The sequence below is a fragment of the Budorcas taxicolor genome, chromosome 19, assembly GCF_023091745.1.
Source record: "Budorcas taxicolor isolate Tak-1 chromosome 19, Takin1.1, whole genome shotgun sequence".
Classification (NCBI taxonomy): Eukaryota; Metazoa; Chordata; class Mammalia; order Artiodactyla; family Bovidae; genus Budorcas; species Budorcas taxicolor.
Window position 1 is genome coordinate 47,052,788 of NC_068928.1, and position 13,810 is coordinate 47,066,597.

General features: G+C 37.4%; 1 protein-coding gene across 1 annotated transcript in view; it reads left to right on the forward strand.

Annotated features, from left to right (window-relative positions):
- The first annotated feature begins 503 nt into the window (after positions 1–503).
- The window catches only part of TANC2 (tetratricopeptide repeat, ankyrin repeat and coiled-coil containing 2), a 326,281-nt gene continuing 312,974 nt past the window's right edge, over positions 504–13,810 (forward strand). Inside the window, exon 1 of the mRNA XM_052658122.1 lies at positions 504–570. Coding sequence (XP_052514082.1) covers positions 504–570 — 67 coding nt within the window. The remainder of the gene's footprint in view (positions 571–13,810) is intronic.

The following is a 13,810-nucleotide window of genomic DNA, read 5'->3' on the forward strand; positions in this document are numbered from 1 at the left end:
TAAGGAGTTTTCCTTTGATGGGAGTGGGACATACAGAGGTTGGTATTAATAGTATGTGTGTACCGATGTACTCATATATGAGTAGTCTTGTGAGATGAAATTCTGGCTTGACAAGTGGAAAATATGCAGCTGCTGTGAGTTCTGGACTGTTAAACTTTGGGTGTGTGTTTTGGGAAAATTGTCCAAGAAATGGAGAGTCTTGTGGTGAACTGTATTTATAGCTACCTAATTCTTTTCTGTTTCTGTGTACCCTCAGTGATATCTGCCTTTTCTCTTAGGGTACTCAAGTATTATACTTTAAAGGGAATACTTAAATGTCTAATTAAATAAATGTTTCTGTCATATAGTTAAATTTTCTGTATTATATATGTAAGCAGAGTGGTTAATTCCTAATAGCACATTTAAAATGAATTCTTAATAGTATTTGGATAGCAAACCAAGTTTTCTAACATATTTTCCCACATTTTCTTTTGTAGTTTTGTGAGTCCTAGAATAGTACAACCATGTTTCGGAATAGTCTCAAGATGCTTCTTACTGGAGGAAAATCAAGTCGCAAGAACAGATCAAGTGGTGAGTAACTCTGCTTCATTTATTTTGTGTTATGATTTAGAAAAGAAAGTTCTCTGAGGGATCTGAATTAATGCTACCGCACTTCGTATATTTTATTAAATGGCTGATTTAATTTAGAAAAAAGTTTACATTCCTGTAGGTTGTCATATGCATCATTAAGAACACTGGAACACTCATCAGGAATAGTCAGGTAAATGAAGAGTTTGTGAAGGAAAAATGCTTATTTCAGATAGATGAGAGTGTAATATTTCTATGTAGTACATATTGAAGACCTTCCAGACTTAAATTTACTTTAAGAATCAACCTTTAAAATTATTTCAGTCCCAGATACTCTTTGGGGAAGGAGACTAAAAATAATAGAGATAGTCCTCAAAGGGTTATACAAAAAATGAAAACTGAACATTTTTATAATCATTAAAAGAGCTAAAAAAAATGTGTGTAATTCATAGACCTTTAAGGTAAAAACAAACCAAAACTATATAGATAGTTTTTTGGGAGAAATCTTGAAGATTAATACACTATATATTTCTTTTCTACAAATGGATTGTTGGTTTTTATCATATTTTCTTTCATTGATGTGTAGCGATTTACAGTATTGTGTTTCAAGTGTACACCAGCAAGTCAGTATTTTTGCAGATTATATTTCATTAATAGGTTATTATAAGATAATGGTTACAATTCTCTGTTCAGTTCAGTTCAGTCACTCAGTCGAGTCCGACTCTTTGTGACCCCATGAACAGCAGCTCACTAGGCCTCCCTGTCCAACACCAACTCCTGGAGTCCACCCAAACCCATGTCCATTGAGTTGGTGATGCCATCCAACCATCTCATCCTCTGTCGTCTGCTTCTCCTCCTGCCCTCAATCTTTCCCAGCATCAGGGTCTTTTCCAATGAGTCAGCTCTTCTCATCAGGTGACCAAAGTATTGGAGTTTCAGTTTCAACATCAGTCCTTCCAGTGAACACCCAGGACTGATCTCCTTTAGAATGGACTGGTTTGGTCTCCTTGCAGTCCAAGGGACTCTCAAGAGTCTTCTCCAACCCCACAGCTCAAAAGCATCAATTCTTCGGTGCTCTGTCTTCTTTATAGTCCAACTCTCATATCCATACTTGACCACTGGAAAAACCATAGCCTTGACTAGACAGACCTTTGTGGGCAAAGTAACGTCTCTGCTTTTTAATATGTTGTCTAGGTTGATCATAACTTTCCTTCCAAGGAGTAAGCGTCTTTTAATTTCTTGGCTGCAGTCACCATCCACAGTGATTTTGGAGCCTAGAAAAATAAAGTCAGCCACTGTTTCCACTGTTTCCCCATCTATTTCCCATGAAGTGATGGGACCAGATGCCATGATCTTCGTTTTCTGAATGTTGAGCTTTAAGCCAACTTTTTCACTCTCTTCTTTCACTTTCATCAAGAGGCTCTTTAGTTCCACTTCACTTTCTGCCATAAGGGTGGAGTCATCTGCATATCTGAGGTTATTGATATTTCTCCCGGCAATCTTGATTCCAGCTTGTGCTTCTTCCAGCCCAGTGTTTCTCATAACGTACTCTGCATAGAAGTTAAATAAGCAGGGTGACAATGTACAGCCTTGAGGTATTCCTTTTCCTATTTGGAACCAGTCTGTTGTTCCATGTCCAGTTCTAACCATTGCTTCCTGACCTGTATACAGGTTTCTCAAGAGGCAGGTCAGGTGGTCTCGTATTCCCATCTCTTTCAGAATTTCCCACAGTTTATTGTGATCCACACAAAGGCTTTGGCATAGTCGATAAAGCAGAAATAGATGTTTTTCTGGAACTCTCTTGCTCTTTCCATGATCCAGCAGATGTTGACAATTTGATCTTTGGTTCCTCTGCCTTTTCTAAAACCAGCTTGAACATCTGGAAGTTCACGGTTCACATATTGCTGAAGCCTGGCTTGGAGAATTTTGAGCATTACTTCATTAGTGTGTGAGATGAGTGCAGTTGTGTGGTAGTTTGAGAATTCTTTGGCATTGCTTTTCTTTGGGTTTGGAATGAAAACTGACGTGTGGCCACTGCTGAGTTTTCCAAATTTGCTGGCATATTGAGTGCAGCACTTTCACAGCATCATCTTTCAGGATTTGAAATAGCTCAACTGGAATTCCATCACCTCCACTGGCTTTGTTCGTAGTGATGCTTCCTAAGGCCCACTTGACTTCACATTCCAAGATGTTTGGCTCTAGATGAGTGATCACACCATCGTGATTATCTGGGTCATGAAGATCTGTTTTGTACAGTTCTTCTGTGTATTCTTGCCACCTCTTCTTAATATCTTCTGCTTCTGTTAGGTCCCTATCATTTCTGTCCTTGGATCCCATCTTTGCATGGAATGTTCCCTTGGTATCTCTAATTTTCTTGAAGAGATCTCTAGTCTTTTCCATTCTGTTGTTTTCCTCTATTTCTTTGTATTGATCGCTGAGGAAGGCTTTCTTATCTCTCCTTGCTATTCTTTGGAACTCTGCATTCAAATGGGTATATCTTTCCTTTTCTCCTTTGCTTTTCACTTTTCTTCTTTTCACAGCTATTTGTAAGGCCTCTTCAGAGGGCCATTTTGCTTTTTTGCGCTCTTATTCTTGGGAATGGTCTTGATTCCTGTCTCCTGTATAATGTCACAAACCTCCATCCATAGTTCATCAGGAAATCTGTCTATCAGATCTAGTCCCTTAAATATATTTCTCACTTCCACTGTATAGTCATAAAGGATTTGATTTAGGTCATATCTGAATGGTCTAGTGGTTTTCTCCACTTTCTTCAATTTCAGTCTGAATTTGGCAATAAGGAGCTCATGATCTGAGCCACAGTCAGCTCCCAGTCTTGTTTTTGCTGACTGTATAGAGCTTCTCCATCTTTGGCTGCAAAGAATATAATCAGTCTGATTTCGGTGTCAACCATCTGGTGATGTCCATGTGTAGAGTCTTCTTGTGTGTTGTTGGAAGAGAGTGTTTGCAGAACTCTAATAGCCTTTGCCCTGCTTCTTTCTGTACTCCAAGGCCAAATTTGCCTATTACTCCAGGTGTTTCTTGACTTCCTACTTTTGCATTCCAGTCCCCTATAATGAAAAGGACATCTTTTTTGGGTGTTAGTTCTAGAAGGTCTTGTAGGTCTTCATAGAGCTGTTCAACTTCAGGTTCTTCAGCATTACTGGTTGGGGCATAGACTTGGATTACCGTGATATTGAACGGTTTGCCTTGGAAACAAACAGAGATCATTGTGTCGTTTTTGAGATTGCATCCAAGTACTGCATTTTGGACTCTTTTGTTGACTATGGTGTCTACTCCATTTCTTGTAAGAGATTCCTGCCCACTGTGAGTGAGTGAGTGAAGTCGCTCAGTCATGTCTGACTTTTTGTGACCCCATAGACTGTAGCCCACCAGGCTCCTCTGTCCATGAGATTCTCCAGGCAAGAATACTGGAGTGGGTTACCATTTCCTTCTCCAGGGGATCTTCCCAACCCAAGGATCAAACCCAGGTCTCCTGCATTGCAGGCAGATGCTTTAACCTCTGAGCCACCAGGGAGTAGATATAATAGTCATCTGAGTTAAATTTACCCATTCCAGTCCAGTAAATGCTTCTTTCTATTATATTCTTTTAAGCTTTTCCATTTCCTATTTTTATGCATTTGACAAGTTTTCATGTGTGGTATGGGCTTCCCTGGTGGCTTAGTGTTAAAGAATCTGCCTGCAATGCAGTTGACACAGAAAACTCAGGTTTGATACCTGAATCAGATCCCCTGGAGAAGGAAATGGCAGCCACTTCAGTATTCTTGCCCGGAAAATCCCATGGACAGAGGAGCCTGGCAGGCTACTATCCATAGGATCGCAAAGAGCTGGACACAACTGAAGTGACTTAGCAAAGCATTGGTGGTATATTCTTTATCATTCTCTTCAAAATATTTTTTAGCACTGCTTGTGGTTTCTTGACCCATAGGTATTATTTAGAGTATAATTGTTTATGTCCAAACAGTTGATGATTTCCTGGTCATCTTATTATTAACTTAGCTAATTGTACTCTTATCAGAGAACCTATCCTGTACTATTTTATCGTTTTTATATTTATTGAGGTTTCCTTATAGCTTTGCATACAGTCAGTTTTGTCTAATGTTCTTGATGTACCAAGTAATGTGGATTCTGCAGGTTTGGGTACAGTGTAGGTCATTTTTGTAAATGGTGATCCTCAAATGTTTTATGTCCTAACTTTTTAAAAAATTATTTACCGAGAAAAGTGTGATTAAATCCTATACTATGATTGTGGAATTGTCTGTATCTCAAAGCTGTCTTATTAGGGAAGATCCCTGGAGTAGGAGATGGCAACCTACTCCTGTATTCTTGCCTGGAGAATCCCATGAACAGAGGAGCCTGGCGGGCTACAGTCCATGGGATCACAAAGTCGTTCATGACTGAGCCACTAACACACACACACGCATGTGCACACACCCCATGATGAAATGTTCCTCTTTATTTTTAATAATGCCTTCTGCTTGAAAGTTAACTTTGTCTAATGTTAACATAGCTGCCTAGCATTGTTTGGATAGTATTTATAAGGTATAATTTGTTCTGTTCTTTTATTTTCAACATATCTATATGGTTATACTGTTAGTAGCACATAGTTGAATTTTCTTTTTGTATTCATTCAGACAAGTTTTTCCTCTCAAAGGAGATGTTGGAATTCATTTACATTAATTCAGCCAGTGATACAGACTTCCCTCGTAGTGCATTCAGTAAAGAATGCACTGTCTGCAGTGCAGGAGACCCAGGTTTAATTCCTGGGTCCAGAAGATCCCCTGGAGAAGGAAAAGACAATCCATTCCGTTCTTCTTGCCTCAAGAATCCCATGGATAAAGGAGCCTGGCCCATGGGGTTGCAAGAGTCAGACATGATTCTTTAATCTAGAAATTAAACCACTACCAACCAGTGATATATCTGAGGTTGAATATAACATAGCTCTTTGTTTTGTGCTTGTCCTGCCTGTTCTGTGCTTTTTTCCCCCCTCTCTTTTATTGCTTTATTTTGGATTGATCAGAACATTTTTTATATTCCATATCTCTCCCTATTGATTTGGGGATTATGAACTCTAGATTATAATTCATTCAGTAACCACTTAACTTTAAGATTAAAACATCAATCAAAGTTTGGTGTCAGTTGGTACTTTTACCGTCTCCTTGGACAATGCAAGAGTCTTAGAATCTTTAGATTAGTTAAAATAGTTTATTATTGTTGTTTTATGTAGTCACTGTTATATAGATTTATTCACAGATTTGACCTTTTTATTGATTTTTATTCCCTCCTCCCTTCACTTTCTAGATGGAATCACCAAATTTCTTTTTGTTTATAGAACACCCTTTATAATTTCCTTTAGTTGGAATCTTGATGTGGCACATTTGCTTCAGTTATCTGAAGACACCTTTATTTTGCCTTTATTTTTGCAGGATGTTTTTGCTGGGAGTGGATTTATATATTGTCACCTGTTTTCTTTCAGCACTTTGAAATATTGTTCATTGTCTTCTGGCTTCTTGAATTACTTCTGGTGAAAAGTTAGCTGTCAGTCTAAATGCTGTCTGCAATCTGTCTTTTATCTCTTTGTTTTCAGTTTTTTAGATGTTACATTGATGTGTGTAGGAGTGCTTTTCTTTTAAATCTATCTTTGTTTAGCTTCTATTTATTTATGTTTGGTAGGGTTTTCCGAATATGTGGCTTGATGACTTTCATCAGTTTGGGAAAATTATTTCTCATTATCTTTTTAAATTTCATTTTTCCCCATTTTTCTCTTTGTTCTTTCTTTCTGGGACCCCAGCTATGCTTTTGATAGACTACATGGGTGTCATTTGTGTCTCTTACACTTTCTTTCTATCCTTTTGTCTCTGTGCTTTATGTTGGATAGTATAAAAAATCTGTTGTTGTTGTTTAGTTGCTAAGTCACGTATGATTCTTTGCAACCTCATGGACTGTAGCATGCCAGGATCCTCTGTCTTCCACTAGTTCCCAGAGTTTGATCAAATTCATGTCCTTTGAGTTGGGTGATGTTATCTAACTGCCTGTTCCTCCTCCACCCACTTCTCCCTTTGCCTTCAGTCTTTCCCAGCATCAGAGTCTTTTCCAGTGAATTGGCTTTTCTCATCAGGTGGTAAGAGTAGTGGAGCTTCAGCTTCAACATCAGCCTTTCCAGTGAATATTCAGGGCTGATTTCCTTTCAGTCAGTTTAGTTCAGTCGCTCAGTTGTGTCTGACTGTTTGCGACCCCATGGACTGCAACGCGCCAGGCCTCCCTGTCCGTCACCAACTCATGGAGTTTACTCAAACTCATGTCCATTGAAGCAGTGATGCCATCCAACCATCTCATCCTCTGTCAGCCCCTTTTTCTCCTGCCTTCAATCTTTCCCAGCATCAAGGTCTTTTCCAGTGAGTCAGTTCTTTGCATCAAGAATGGCCAAAGTATTGGAGTTTCAGCTTCAACATGAGTCCTTCCAATGAATATTCAGGACTGATTTCCTTTAGGATGGACTGGTTGGATCTCCTTGCCAGTCTAAGGGACTCTCAAGAGTCTTCTCCAGCACCACAGTTCAAAAGCATCAGTTCTTTGGTGCTCAGGTTTCTTTATAGTCCAACTCTCACATCCATACATGACCACTGGAAAAACCTTAGCTTTGACTAGATGGATCTTTGTTGGCAAAGTAATGTCTCTGCTTTTTAACATGCTATCTAGGTTGGTCATAACTTTTCTTCCAAGGAGCAAGAGTCTTTTTATTTCATGACTGCAGTCACCATCTGCAGTGGTTTTGGAGCCCAAGAAAATAAAGTCAGCCACTGTTTCCACTGTTTCTCCATCTATTTGCCATGAAGTGATGGGACCAGATGCCATGATCTTAGTTTTCTGAATGTTGAGCTTTAAGCCAACTTTTTCACTCTCCTCTTTCACTTTCATCAAGAGGCTCTTTAGTTCTTCTTCACTTAATCAGTGGAGAATTGATTTCCTTTAAGATTGACTAGTTTGATCTTCTTGCTGTCCAAGGGACTCTCAAGAGTCTCCTCCAGCACCACCATTCGAAAACATCAGTTCTGGTGCTTAGTGTTCTTTATGGTCCAACTCTCACATCCATACATGACTACTGGAAAAGCCATATGCACCTTTGTCAGCAGAGTGATGTCTCTGCTTTTTAATACAGTGTCTAGGTTTGTCATTACTTTTCTTCTAAGGAGCAAGTGTCTTTTAATTTCATAGCTGCAGTCACCATCTGCGGTGATTTTGGAGCCAAAAAAAATAAAATTTGTCACTGCTTCCACTTTTTCCCTTTCTATTTGCCATGAAATGATGGGACCAGATGCCATGGTCTTAGTTTTTTGCATGTTAGTTTTAAGTCAACTTTTTCAGTGTCCTCTTTCACCCCCATCAAGAGGCTCTATAGTTCCTCTTCATTTTCTGCCATTAGAGTGGTATTATCTGGATATCTGAGGTTGTTGATATTTTTCCCAGCAATCTTGATTCCAGCTTGTGATTCATCCAAGGCCAGCATTTTGTGTAATATACTCTGCATGTAAGTTAAATAAGCAGGGTGACAATATACAGCCTTGACATACTGCTTTCCCAGTTTTGAACCAGTCCATTTGTTTCATGTCCAGTTCTTCCCCTCCCCACCACCCCCACCAAGTCCAGTTATAACTATTGCTTTTGACCCACATACAGATTTCTCAGGAAATAAGTAAGGCGCTCTGGTATTCCTATCTCTTTAAAATTTTCCACAGCTTGTTGTGATCCATACAGTCAAAGGCTTTAGTGTAGTCGGTGTAGCAGAAATAGATTTTTTCTGGAACTCCTTTAGTTTCTCCTTGATCCAGAGAATGTTGACAGTTTGATCTCTGGTTCTTCTGCCACTTTGAAACCCAGTTTGTACATCTGGAAGTTCTCAGTTCACGTACTGGTGAAGCCTTGCTTGAAGAATTTTGAGTATAACCTTGCCAGCATATGAAATGAGCACAGTTGTATGGGAGTTTGAACATTCTTTGACATTGCAGTCTCAAAGAAGGGAAATGCCAAAGAATGTTTGTTCACTAATTCACTCTTCATTGGTCTATAATCTGATTTTAACTGCAATCAGTTCTTAATTTTAGTTTTTGTACATTTTAGTTCTAGAAATTCCATTTGCTTCATTAATTTTTTTTAATTCGGAAATAATTTTAAGTTTGCAGAAAAGTTGCAACAATAATGCCAAAAACTCCATATACCCTCCCACAGATTCATGAACTTTTCACTGTATTTGTGTGAGCATTCTCTTTCCGTATGTACATACACGAGTGTCTCCTCTCTACTTCACCCTTTCTGTCTCACTCACTCTTTTTTATTTTTTTTTATGTGGCTTTTTATATGTTTTATTTTACAATAGAAAGCTTTTAAACATTCTTTTGCAAAACAAAGAATAAATGTGTGAAGTAAATCTGATTAGCCTCCTAAATTCTCTTTTCTTGGTAAAACTATGCTTTATCAGATCATTTGTTCAGAACAAGTATGTGTGTTCTGGGAATGTGTTTTCAAGAATTATTACAATCTAATCAATCAACAAATGTTTATTAAGTACCTACTCTGTACAACGGAGAAGGCAATGGCAACCCACTCCAGTACTCTTGCCTGGAAGATGGGTCAAATGCATCATGCCCCTTTACTCTTAAAAATTTCAGTATGTTTTCTTAAGGAGATTACTTTTTATAACCACAGTACATGGATTCACCTCAAGCAATTGTTGATATAATACTTTCATCCTATTTACCATTTATTCTCTAAATTTTGTCAGTTTACCTAGTGATTTTTAAATAGGATTTTATCCCTTCCTTTCCAAGATTCAGTCCAGAATAAGGTATTACATTACTTGTTATGTCTTTTCACTCTCATTTAATTTGTTATGGTTTCATAGCCTTCCTTGACATGTTTGAAGAATAACTGAACTGCTCCTAATTTTACTTTTTTTTCTTTTTTTGCAATGATTAGATTCAGATTATATATCTATGGTCTGAATGTTACATAAATGTATGTTGTTTTCTTCTTAGGGTATTATAGCTGGAGGCACACAATGTCCATCTGTTACTCATTTGTGATTCTGATGACCAAATCAGGGTACTCTCCACTTTCTCTGCTGTACAGATATGAATTTTCCCTTCTAACTTGAGAAAAATTTATAGGTAGACACCATTAGGGTGTTTTTTTTTTAAATTCTTTCTGTTCTTTGTGAGTAATATTTCAATCTTGTCTCTTAACCTGTCCGAACAATGGTAAGTTGCTATTTATATCTATATCTGTCTTAAAGTCTGTACCTATGATAGACACTCTAAATGTATCTGTTTCTCTTGGATTTCACTTACATAATTATATTTCCTTCTATGCCAATTTTTATTTTTGTGTGTGAGCTTTTTATTTTGGGTTAATTTTAGCTCTATAGAAGAGTTGCCAAGATAGTACAGAGAATTCCTGTATACTCTTTACCTGGTTTTCCCTATTGTTGCATCTGTGTTACCATGGTGCATTTGTCAAAACTAAGAAACCAACACTGGTACATTGCTATTAACTAAACTCTGGATTTCTATTTGGATTTCATTAGCTTTTTCATTAAAGTCTTCATTGTGTTCCAGAATTGAATCCAGAGAACTATATAGCATTTACTTATCGGATCTCTCCAAACACTGATTGGATTTGACAGAAGACAAATAATAGTTGACAGGCTTCCCTGGTGGCTCAGAGGTTAAAGTGTCTGCCTGCAATGTGGGAGACCCGGGTTCGATCCCTGGGTTGGGAAGATCCTCTGGAGAAGGAAATGGCAGCCCACTCCAGTATTCTTGCCTGGAGAATCCCGTGGATAGAGGAGCCTGGTAGGCTATAGTCCACAGGGTCGCAAAGAGTCGGACACGACTGAGCGACTTCACTTCACTTCACCATACTGGTTAAGTTCCCCCAACTCCACTGACCACATTTTGAAAGAAGCACACACGCACACGCGCACCCACACACTCATTCACTCACTCATACATGTCAGAGATCTGAACTGCCCTCACACACACACACACACACACACTCATTCACACATTTAAGAGATCTGAACTGCCCTCAAATTTGACATTTAAAGAAATAGTTTATCCAAAATTTGTCTTCTGGCCAAGAACTGTGATTTTCTTAATTTTTCACTTTTGATACCAGCAGTAGGATTTTCTGTCCCTTCATAGCAATTAATCCATATAAAATAGGTAGTAGAAAAAGACTAAAGCCATATTAAGAGGCAGATGCTGCCTAGACTTTTTGCCCTGAGCACTAGGTGAGTGATTCATTTCTAAATACTATGCTTATTAGAGGTAGGCACCAAATTTGTGCTTCAGCAAGATTACCAGTCATTGTATTCTAGACATTTGAATAACTGCTGCTTTAGTAGCTATCATGTTATTAAACCCATGTATGTCAAGATTCTACTATAGTATTAAAGCTTATTATTTTGATTTACTAGGTATTTAATTGTGTCTATCATGATTTTGGGGGTCTTATTCTAGTATTTTTTCTTTTCCATGATTTTTCATGTGAAATGTTTATAAATTAGAGTAGTTATAAAAATAGTGATTTGTGTTCTGTATGGCAGGAATTTGTAGAGGAGCAGTCTGTTTTTCTTAAAGTGTTCACTGAGAAATTCCAAAGCAAGAATAAATTTGATATTAAAAGGAAAAATGTGTTTATGAAATGATATCATTAGTTGTTTTCATCATCACAGTTTTTTTTTAATCATTAGTGAATAATTGGGTGGGTGCTTTATTCTTTATATTATTATTTTTGGCTCATGGCATATTTTTAAAATTAGTAAGGTAAGTTTTCTCATGGCTTAATCATTTGTTTTGTTTTAGAGAACTATTTTAATTTTTAGTTTGAAAGGCATTCCTAATAAAGGAAATTGGCTATTCTAATTCGTTCTTTGAATAGTTGATCTGAACTTTTATGTGGGCCACTAGATGAAGATTTAACAAATAGATTTTATGTCAAGTAATAACAAATGGATTTTCTCAGGCAAAATTTTCCCTCAAAGGACATGTGAATATCAACTTTGAATTTTGTAGCTTACTTCAGATTTATAATGTGGAAATTGTTTCTGATGTATGTAGGACTTGGAACTCTTGTGAAAAGACAACTGTGTGGTTCTTTTGAATTATGAGTGATAAAGGAAAAATATGTGTTTTTGTGTTTTATAAAATTTAAATATTTGTATATTTTTTAACTGTTGTTTTTATTGTTTACAATCATGCAAGTAATTACTAAAAGTTCCAGTACAGTTCTTTGATATAACTAGTGCCACTATTCGGTATCATTGTTTTGGTAAATCATCATTCAGGTATGCGGGTGGAAAAATATTATCAAGTTCAGATTATTCAGGAACTCAAAAAGTATAGTACCCCTAGTATAACACAGCCATTGGAAGAAAAAAATATCTTGAGGCTATCTCCTTTCTAAAATAAAAAATATGGAATTTAGAAAGATGGCAATGACGACCCTGTATGCAAGACAGGAAAAAAGACGCAGCTGTCTATAACGGACTTTTGGACTCAGAGGGAGAGGGAGAGGGTGGGGTGATATGGGAAAATGGCATTCTATCATGTATACTATCATGTAAGAATTGAATCGCTAATCTATGTCTGACGCAGGATACAGCATGCTTGGGGCTGGTGCATGGGGATGACCCACAGAGATGTTATGGGGAGGGAGGTGGGAGGGGGGTTCATGTTTGGGAACACATGTAAGAATTAAAGATTTTAAAATTAAAAAAAAAAAAATGAAAAAAAAATAAAAATAAAAAATGAACGTGAGAAAGCAGAAATGCAGAAAGAAAAGTAGGCAAAGTAAATAAAACTATAGTTAAATGTAAATAATTCCTGATAATATACTACAAGTAGAATTTGTTCCAGGAAAGCAAAAATGTTTCTGTATCAAAAAATCAACACAAGTTTTTACTTAGAAAAAAAAAAAATAAAACCACATTATTATATGATTTTATTCTGCTAAAGCATTTTATAAATCTGAGCAACCATTAAAAACATCATTAATATAGAAGGATACTTTAATAAAGGGTATTCACCAAATCCAACAGCAAATACCATTCTAAACAAAGAAATGAATCAGCCATTTCCATAAAAACAGAAACATGATAGAGATTTCTCCTATTATCAACCTTTTTCAAAATTGTTTAGAAGTTCCCAGTATCCAGTAAAAAGACAAGACAACACCATTTTTATTTTTAGGCAAGGTAAAAACCCCAGAATCCAGTAAATATCTATTAGAAATAATAATGTAATTTGGCGGGGTGATTGACACTTTTAGCTCTGCCAGTATTTACTGATTAGGAATGTAAATGAGAAAAAAATTACATTCACAGGTATAACAGCCATCAAATTCTCAGGAATAGATTTAACAGGAAACTTTATTGAAGTGTGTAAGACTTTGGTTCAGTTCAGTTGCTCAGTCATGTCCAACTCTTTGCGACCCCATGGATTGCAGCACGCCAAGCTTCCCTATAAGACTTGGACAAGTGGAAAGACATATCATGCTTCTGGATTTACATATAAATTTATTTCAGTTCCATTCAGGAAACAGGTTCATTTTCAGTTGGATTCAGTTCAGTTCAGTCACTCAGTTGTGTCCAACTCTGCAACCCCATGGACTACAGCACATGAGGCTTCCCTGTCCATCACCAACTCCTGGAGCTTGCTCAAACTCATGTCCATCGAGTCGGTGATGCCATCCAGCCATCTCATCCTCTTTTGTCCTCTTCTCCTCCTGCCTTCAATCTTTCCCAGCATCAGGGTCTTTTCCAGTGAGTCAGTTCTTCGCATCAGGTGGCCAGAGTATTGGAGTTTCAGCTTTAGCATCAGTCTTTCCAATGAATATTCAGGGATGATTTCCTTTAGGGTTGACTGGTTTGATCTCCTTGCTGTCCATGGGATCTCAAGAGTCTTCTCCAACACTGCAGTTCAAAAACATCAATTCTTTGGTGCTTAGCTTTCTTTATAATCCAACTCGCATATCCATACATGACTACTAGAAAAGCCATAGCTTTGACTATGTGGACCTTTGTTGGTAAAGTAATGTCTCTGCTTTTTAATATGCTGTCTAGGTTGATCATAACTTTTCTTCCAAGGAGCAAGCGTCTTTAATTTCATGGCCACAGTCACCATCTGCAGTGATTTTGGAGCCCAAGAAAATTGTCTGTCATTGTTTC